The 10240-nt window shown below is 27.2% G+C and overlaps 1 protein-coding gene across 1 annotated transcript; it reads right to left on the bottom strand.

The window, feature by feature from the left end:
- Nucleotides 1–1762: 1762 nt before the first annotated feature.
- LOC111030111 (retinoblastoma-binding protein 5 homolog) lies at nucleotides 1763–7855 on the bottom strand. Its single transcript, XM_022309471.1, has 10 exons — nucleotides 7406–7855; nucleotides 6881–6959; nucleotides 6771–6796; nucleotides 6344–6516; nucleotides 5720–5948; nucleotides 5342–5634; nucleotides 4435–4588; nucleotides 4157–4369; nucleotides 3797–4004; nucleotides 1763–2750 (listed from the first exon to the last, which is right to left on the bottom strand). The coding sequence occupies exons 2-10, from the start codon at nucleotides 6897–6899 to the stop codon at nucleotides 2662–2664; spliced, it is 1404 nt and encodes a 467-aa protein (XP_022165163.1). The 5' UTR covers nucleotides 6900–6959; nucleotides 7406–7855; the 3' UTR covers nucleotides 1763–2661.
- Between the last annotated feature and the right edge of the window lie 2385 nt (nucleotides 7856–10240).

The raw sequence follows: 10240 nt of genomic DNA, 5'->3' as shown, positions 1-10240 counted from the left end.
ATTCTTAAAATCTATTTGCCTGCGGGCGCCTATGCCCCCTTCGATTTATTTTTCTATAATTTAACTCTAGTTCAATTTTTTATTCATATTTTTTTAAAATATTCATTTTCTCATGATATAATTATTGTAAATAATGCTATGAGTTTATGAATACTAATATTGTAGACTGCAGTATTTAGTTTTTGTTTTTAATGCACATTTTTAATTTATTTTTTTTTTCGATTCTTAAAATCTATTTGCCGGCGGTTGCCCATGCCTCCCTTCCCATTTTTATTTTTAAAATTAGTTAATATATGATTTTTACTATAATTATTTTTTTTTTTTTGATTCTCAAAATCCATTTAACTTCGGGCGCCCATGCCCCCCTTCGAATTTTTTTTCTGTAATTTATCTCCAGTTCAATTTTTTATTCACATTTTTAAATGTTGTTAACCAGCTTTTTCCCTTAAATATTCATTTTCTCATTATATAATTATTGTAAATAACGCTATGAGTTTATGAATACTGATATTGTAGACTACAGTATTTAGTGTTTGTTTTTAATGCATATTAGAGTGAAACTTTTTACTAACTCACTATGAAACTTAATGGTTATTCCGCGTGGGATGGTGGTATGACACTAAGTGCCGAAGTCTTTACTTCAAGTAATACAGCTTATTGAAGGGTATTAGGGCAAACATACCTTTTATAGAAATTGTACAGGAGAATTTTATCTAAAAACGTAAGTAGCCCGATTTTTTATATCGTATTCAAATCGTCCAATATCGCATGATATATGAACAAGTTTTTTCAAACTTTTTATCGACTAATTATTTAACTAGTTAATAAAAGTATCAAAAATCGGGCTTCTTACGTTTCTGGATAAAATTCTCCTCTATAATTTTTATAATAGGTATTTGTACTGTAAACCGCTTCAATAAGCCGTATTATTTGTAGCATGATTGCATGAATCCATGTTTTTATGCCACATTTTGTTCCTAGTGCGCCCTCTTAACTTTTATAATTATAACATTATCTGATAACAATTTTAACACATCTAAAAATACAAAATTATTTTATATTAAATATAGGTCCATTTTCGCCTTTACATTGTTATAATACTAGAATAAAAAACAACTAATATAATTGTACCACGTAATCATACTAATTTTGGAACACTGAGTCCAATTATTAAATGAATTCTGTTACTTCGTAAATATAAGATAAATGTATCTAATTTACCTAATTTAGATCATTTTAATAAGTATAAGAAACATATATTAACACTATTTTATCCTAGTCGTAAATGTCCACTTTTTAAGATAATTTAAGTACTCAAACTTTTCTTGTATACTTTTATAATACCTACTCAGAACATGAACCCATTTCATCCGTTTACAAGCATATCTATGCTTATTTGGGTGAGCTTGCAAACCAGGTTTAATGTTTTGTTTATAGCTATTATTTTGCCTATTTTGTTTACTAAATAAATATTATTATTATTATTATTATTATTATTATAAGTTAAAACTAAACTTTATAAATTAATAATATTTATATTTACCATCCATGTACTCTACGTCTGTACACCATGTAATAATGTGCTTTGCTTTAAAAATAATAATTGCATACCTCATCTTTATCTATTTCAATTCAGGTATTCAGTCACACTTATAACAATAAAAAAAAAAAAAATGTTCAATTCAATTATGACAAATTTTAGATCATTTTTAAATTTAAAACATTTCTTTTTTCGTGTGACGAATTATTTCTACTCGAGAAATGAACAAATTATATGTCTTTTTTATGAACAAATAATACAATATATTCTTAAATATGAAATATAGTCTGAATTTTCTTTAATCCCAAAAATATTATGCAATATTAAAAAATTTAATTTTTTGCTACGCATTCTGTGCATGAATAAGGTTTCCGGATAATCCCCTGTTGAGCTGCATATAGCCAAAAAATATACGTAAAAACCTAAAAATCAGCTCTCAAAGATAGATAGGTTGTATACCCACCTATATTCTACATGAGAAGTAGAAAGTCAAAACCAGACTCAATACTGTTAAAAATATAGATGAATAATATTTTATACTAAGCCTATAAACAAAATTCTTAAAGTAAAATATATACAGTATAAATATTACTTCGTTAGCTTTTAGTTTAATTTTGATACACATTTTAGAAAATATACTCCAACTAGATTAATCTCAGACATCATTGTGTCAACTAATTTTAGTTTCCAGTTTGGTCTGACCACATCTCTCAATAAATTTGTTTTTGCAGTTTACTTTTACTCCAAACGATAGGCTGTTGCCAACAATTCGCTTTACTGTAAATCTTTTATGAGATGGAGTATAAGTTGACACAGTAAAATGTCATTGTATGGGAATGCATGTAAATGTAATAGCAGCATTGTATGAACTTACTTATTAAAAATGTTTTCAATAAGAAAATATTTTTTTCGTTTTTCAGGTGGTTATGTCATATTTTGAAGTCAGTGGGTCTGGAATCTGGAATCTGTATGACTAAAATTATTATAATGCAATCAAAACAATCAAGAATTTTTTGTTTTTTTTTCTAATGAAAAGAATATATTTATATTTTAAATTCTATACAGTACAATATGTACATACAATATTAAACAATATACATTACAATAATATTAGGAAATAGTTATTGTTGTTTTGGTCCTCTTTTTGGACCTTTTTTACCTCCAGTGAGTTGTTTATCTTTAGTTTTATTACTCAACAATGGATGCACTTCTGAAATCATAAAAATTGAATACAATATAATATATTAGTTTATCAGTTTGGTTATGAATTTTCAATGATTTCAAATTACCTAGTAATAAAGAATATATTAATAGTATAAGATATGTAATCATGATATGATTTTATAATGCCATTAAAAAAAATTATTTTACTATTAATATTACAGTAAGTTGGTTTAATTTTGGCAGCATTTGATTTATTTTATTATATTATTGTTATTAATTTTTAAGTCAATACCACCTTGCCTTAGAATAGTATGAATAAATTCATGGTATAAATATATAATAGATTAAAATGAATCTAAATATATTGAAACCCTGTATTAAATCTTCAATTCTTAGTGATTTTGATGAATTTTGTCAACACTTTAAATTTCAATGCTTTAAACAAAATTGTAATTATTATAATAATTTATGAGAAACCTTAAATCAAATTTCCAATACATTTTTATAGAAAAGACTTAAATAAATTGAATGTTAAAATATGAAAAAATCATGTATCTACGGTTATTTTTTTTTTGATTTTCCTAACGTTTTTGAAAAAATTAGACATTTTTTATTTCAAAAATGCACCAACAAGATTCACTTTCTTGTCCGAAAAGATACTGAGAAGTTGAAATCGAAGAGTCATGTTGACTTTGTATAAGTTATAATACTAAACACAAAAAAATAATAATAACAATAATAAATTCAACACACGACATTGTAAAATCAATAAATTCATCGCTTCACTCAGAATCTAATAATATAATTGATACTTGAGTTGTGCAGGTCATTGAGGTCCTTATGTTTGATAAATCATTGAATTTAAAAAAAACATTTCTAAATTGAACTTATAAGGCTTGTCCTTCCAAATTTATGATCATATTAAGTTAAAATCGCACTTGTTTACATATCTTGAAAATTAATCAAAAATGTCTTATTACTACAATAATTAGAAGTACTGTTTTAAACATTATTTTAAGAGGTGAAAAAATACTTTTAGAATGCTTATAATATCTCTCTCAAAAAAACAAACAATTTAAAAGCAAAACTAACCGTCAGTAACGTTATCTAAATGAATATCAATTGTACGACATTTAGATGAAGTAGACGTTGAAACAGGAGGCGGTGGCATATCTGGTTCAGGGTCTTCAATTTCTGGAGCAATCGGTAAAAACATAAGAGCTTCCTTGTGGTCTTCGATGGCTCCTTCTTCATCTGAACTACAAAATGCTGCTACAGGTTCGGCACTTTCCACATCAACCTAAAAATTATTTGCAATATAATATTATGATGTAAAATGGTAGATTAGGTTACTTTTTTTTAAAGTTACTTTGTATTTAATTAAATCAAAAATAGTAATATACAAAACTGTTTAATGTACAATATAATATTGTATTTATTGAATATTCTTACCTCAAAATCTTCATCACATCGTTGTATATCTTTTGTAATTGATTTGTCTTCATCTTCCAAGTCAAATTCAGACTCTCTCTCATCGTACTCAACATTTTCATCAAGCTCTTTAAAGTCAGGTGCAAAAGCTGACCAATTTTCTACTTGATTTTGTGCCCACACAGACACAAAACCACTGGATATACTGGTTATTATCGCTCGAACTGGATGCCACTAACAATTCATTTTAGATAAAATTATCCTTTCATGATTTTCATTATAATAATTTTAGAACTTACAACAACATCCAAAAGGAGTTCTCCTTTGGTTCCATGTAATATTTTCACTAAATTTCCAATACTTTTTTCCCAAATGTACAATGCGTGTTGCCTGGCTGAACCTGCACAAACATATTCACCATCACCAGAAAAACAACATTTCTTCCACATTGTTCTAGAAATCAGTATTTTAGTAAAGTGAACAATTAATATGATATTTTATTAGTTTTAAGTATAAAAAGAGGATTAGTTGCTCGATTTCTATGGTGTAAGAAATAGGCAAATTATGTGGTAGGTACATCCGGGTCATGTTTAAAAAGTAAATGCAAAAAATAAAAGTCTGCAAAAGTAAATTTACATTAGCATGTGTATGCTACACACCGCAGCGTATCCCAAAGCATTCTTGCACTAGCAAGGCACATGTCAATATATTAAATTAGGAAAAAGTATTTGATTACTTTACGAGTAGAAACATACCTCGGCTGTAACAAAGTTGTAAGACTTAGGCTGGTGTGATTTTAATTTTGTAAAAATCTTAAAATTTATTAATATCTCCTCTCAAGAAAGATCGAGGAATTTTTTAGACACACGCATTTCTTCAATGCATATGATTATGCATATATTATTAACAAAAATGTTGTAAAAACCGAGATTTTTATATTATTATAATATTGTAAAAAAGTTTAAACTTAAAAAAAAATACACCAATAGTTTTCTAGAGCTATTACAAAATGTTATTATTTTACATCATTAATATCGAACAATCCAAAGTCTCACAATATTGTCACAGTGGAGGGTCTGAAAACAATTTTTTTTGACTGACTAGAACCAACTTAAAAATAATGAAAATATGTGAATAAAAATCACAAAAAAAAATTATTTAAATATTTTAAATTATGAAGTATAGCATTAATAATATTAAACATACTTGTTAACTAAATCTTGGAGCTTTTGAATGGGTTCTGGTTCTCCCTCTTTTCCCTTATCCAAAACATGTTTAGCATCATATACTCTAATGACACGATCTGAACAATTGAGTAAAAAGCAATCTCCTCTTCGTGCAAATTCAATACTTTTTATACCAGTCATTCCAGTTGACACTTTGAAGGAGACTTTAACTTCAAGATCAGGACAAGTCAAAACTAATATTTTACCACGAGCATTTCCTGTATAAATATACTCTCCACGGCGATCAAACGAAGCAACTATCATCAGATCAGACTGTAATTTAATAAAATGTAATTTATATATAATTTTATTTATTCTAAAATATGAATAATATGTTTAAATTGCAGCTTGAACTCACATCTTCACCCATTGGAACTAATTTATGGTTGCCTTCAGTATCAACGAGCACAGCTGCGTGTTTCATTGGACAAACAAGGAATAAATTTTTCATTCTAGGATGGTATTGGACTTTTAACACGGGTGATGGAAATTTATACATTTCTTCTCTCTCCCCACTTAATATGTTCCAAGTGCAAACATTATTATCAGTGGATGCACTTAATAACTTATGTCCATTTCTCGACCAACTAAAAATTATAATTTTAAACATTATATAGGTTTGTAAATTATTTTGGTTTAAAATAATAATTTCACTTTTAAGATTTAACACGTTGACTGTGTACTGACGCCAATTGGCGTCATGAGTATCAATCAGCAACGAGTTTGACGCCAAATGACGTCCACAATATATTAAAAATAAATGGTTTATTACTCGTTAAGCATGGCTAAATATGGTTTTTTATTATTTTGCGTGATTAAACGCATGTTTTAAAATATTTATTCGTACGCCGTTTGGATGTATGACCATATAGGATCAGTTCCTTTGGTACCTAAAAATATGTACCTTAACGTACGCACTGGGTGGGAAATGCAAAAATACATACACAGTCAACGTGTTAAAAAAAATGAACAGTTAATGTACCTTAAGGAACAGACAGGATGCATGTGAGCTGTGATAATTTTTGCAATTCCTCTAGTTAAGAAATCCCAAATTACTATACGGCCATCATTACATCCAACTGCCAAGAGTGTGCCATATTTGTTAAACACACATGTCACAGCTAATGAAATACTATCAAGAACTCCATCAAATTCCTTTAAAAATGAAAAGTAAACACAATAAGAAGTAATCTACATTAATTTAGATCATCAATCACTTCAAAAATGTAATCTCAGTTAACAAATTTAAAGCTACTTAAATATTATACATACTATATAATTATTAATCAATCATTTGTATTCATTAAAATTAAAATATAAGAGATATTTTTTGGGTATAAAAAATATTAAATATGAGTAGATGCTGTTAGTTAATATTATTTAAAATATAAAATTTAGATAAATATTACCTCCGGATAATTTTGTCCAAAAGATTCTATAAAATAAAAAATTATTATTTGTTATAGCTTATGATAAAACTGATTTAATTCATAAATTGTAGGCACCTGTTTTTACTTACCAAGCAATTCTAAATTCATATTGAAGGTTGATGACAAATCTAATTCTAGGAACAGAAACAGTAACTACTGCTGCTTTACCTATATAAAAAGAAAAAATAAGAGTTACATGTTTAGCATGGTACACATATTAATATTATAGACAAATTAATCCCTACATTATCAACAGTAAAATACATACATGATTTGTAGATTTTTGATAAACTGAATAATAAACAAGAGGTAAGTAGATGATATAACAAACAGGTTTATTATTGTATACTTGGGATTTAATAATTGATCTTTAGAATTAATAATAAAAATTCTTCTATGATATCTAATTCGAAATAATAATTGAAACTATTTTCGATTTAATTCACTCATAATCCACGTTTAATTAATGTAAAACAAAGGGCATGGCTAAGCTAACATTTTAAAACTTTTCAACAGTCCAGAAACACAAACAAAATATTTGAACATTTTAGTGTTTTGAACACCTACATGAAGATATATTATTCTATACTGTGGTATAATATTATTAAACTTACTAGATATATTTACTGATCACGACGTCGAAATAGCCCCAATTGCTGCTATGATTCTAGTGAAAGCGATGGCATTTAAATAAAAAGTACGACACCAAATAACTATGAATTAATATTTAGTGGTTTATACGTTTTATTGATATAACTACTTTATTTTACACATTCAAGAGTCAGGATGGACTTCCGAATTTTAATTTTAAATAATATTATTTCATAATACTATAACATTATGAGTTGATAAAACCAAAACCAGACGCTTACAATCACTGAAATAGTGAATAGCGGCAAAATTATCGGTAAACACAACCAGTATTTATGTTCATAAGTACAACCACGGGTACCACACGTTTACCAACTATCACCATTGATTGTACAAAATAAAAATGAGTCTATCACAGATATAAAAATTCTAGATGGCCGATTATATAGAAAAGACGATTATAAAGAACTTTAGAACTTTCTTTATAATCGTGCTTGCAAATAATTTTGAAGTATATAAAATGGCCGAAATTCTCTTATCAAAGAGGACGGTGAATGCTTACTTCATAATATTGATAAAAATATTATTGTTATCACTCATCATATTAAAAAAAAATATATTATTATTATTTTTGTAACTTAACTTACTTAAGTATTAAATATATATATTGTACCTAACATTGTAAAAATACCTGGTGTTTGACACAATTAAATTAATAAATACAAATTTATTAAATGTAAAATACCTATTATTAACTTTAAACGTATTCAACAGTTATGTAAATTAGATAATAGGTTGCTTCCTACCACGATTAAAGATATGCAATATAAGGTAGATATATCTTTAATCGTGCTTCCTACTTAATCAAGTACCCATTTATCATGTGAATATTACATTTATAAAAATGAGCTTGAATAAATAAATAATAATATGAATTGAAATTCGACAAATTCAATTTACAATTATTCTTGTCTGTTCATATCACACTCCGATCACAGCACAGGCATAGCATGGCTAAATAACTAAAAAAATTAAAGTTATTTAGCCATGAGCACAGTTATATATACTAATACCTAATATACCATAACCGCAAATAGACCAATTCTTTTTTTTTTTGTGGGGCTTTAAAATTGTATTCATATTTTTGGAGGGACCCATATCACAGAATAGATGAATAATATTCTGTCTTGGAATCCGAAATAAAAAATGTACCGAGACATCCAAGGAAGTACAAAACTCAAAAACTGATGACGATTTCATATTATATTATTATACCTATCATCTATGGAAAAAGCCAACCGTCATTCGTCGTCTCTCATCGGAGACGATTCGAAATTCTAATAATTTCAATGAACAAAAAAGAAATGTGTAAGGCAACAATAAACCGACAAGTCGTTAAGCATAACATTCAGTCGTTATATACATCATTTACTCACATATTTTATTCTATAGTCAAGTAATTTTTATAATAAATTTCGATCCTTTCAGTTTGGAGTGAGACGAAGAAAGTTGTTTCTTGATATGGTGCCTACACTCTAGAAATGGCACAACTTTATTTAATCCGAAGATTCGATGTCTACGAAAGTTTGATCACCTATTGCTTTCGGGGCTTACATATTTTACTTTTTAGTCTTAAAATTAAAATGTATTGCCACGGACAATTTGCTACCCGGATGACGTAGGTGCATACTTTTGATTTCCAAGAGCGCGACGCAAAAAGTACGTTAGGACAAACGACGACGGCATATCCAGACATAATAACATGTTTATACAATTTAATAGGTAAAAATAGTATTGTTTATACTAGTCATACTACTGTAGTAAAACAGTACACGAGAGTTCTATGTCCCGCAATATTCAACAATTTATTTTTATTTTTAGTATATTATATACATTTTTAGTTACGTTATAAAAATATTTAAATTCAACCCCTCCACCCCAAAAAGCTGAAAGTCCAGCGAAAAGTTGTAAGGGGTTGGGTGACTTGAACGAATTGGATAACAAATGAATAATAAAATGTATGAATATTACTTTGACGTCTACTTGTGAATCAACATTGAATTAAATCGACGCCATAATTTATCAAACATTAAATTATTTTCTAAAGCTGGGAGAGTCGCTAATATAGTATAATAATGCCTAATAAGTAATATTATACTATTATAACTATTATAGTATTATACAGTATATTGAATTAACGTTTGCCAAAAACATGGTAGGTACCTATATATTATACTATTAAAAATTATAATTTATTTTTTTCATAATATATTATTGTTATTCAGTATTCAGTATTCATTATTATAACTCAGTTCTAACGATTGACTTATCGTATATCTAGCTGTTCCTTTCCCCTCAATATCAACAGTATCTATATCAGAGGTGTCCAACCTTTTGTGAAGACATCATATAGGTATAAGTTATTGTGGGCCACATACTTTTTTTTAACAATAACACATTCAAATTTAATAATTTAATTATATTCTATAATACAGCAATACATTTTTTTTATAATTTTACAATAGCGAATAATAAGCAGAAATATTTATAAAGTATTAATATTTAATTATAAGTACACAGGACAATATATTTATTTAGAATAAAAAAAAAGTTTTAGTTTAAAAAAGTTAAAAGTCATTGGTTTTATTTAATGTGAAATTTGGAATTGCTTTTTGTGTGAAAGTAATGAATCAATATCTGGATCGATTGAAGTTATGGCAATCCTTAAGCAACGGTAAAAGCACGGACGTGTGTATCGGCCATTACAGTTTATTTGATGTTTTATATTCTTAAAATATATTCGTTTTCGTAATATTAATAATTAATATATTATATACATTATACAATTAATTCATGGT

The sequence above is a fragment of the Myzus persicae genome, unplaced genomic scaffold (assembly GCF_001856785.1).
Source record: "Myzus persicae strain clone G006 unplaced genomic scaffold, MPER_G0061.0, whole genome shotgun sequence".
NCBI classification, from domain to species: Eukaryota; Metazoa; Arthropoda; class Insecta; order Hemiptera; family Aphididae; genus Myzus; species Myzus persicae.
This window is presented reverse-complemented; position numbering and strand designations above follow the sequence as displayed.

Bases quoted from the DNA above. Each gene is read 5' to 3' on its own strand.
- LOC111030111 (XM_022309471.1), bottom strand. The intron at 5,949-6,343 runs GTACATTAACTG...TATAATTTTTAG, and splicing joins CATCCTGTCTGTTCCTTAAG to TTGGTCGAGAAATGGACATA. The intron at 4,005-4,156 runs GTAAGAATATTC...AATAATTTTTAG, and splicing joins GATGTGATGAAGATTTTGAG to GTTGATGTGGAAAGTGCCGA.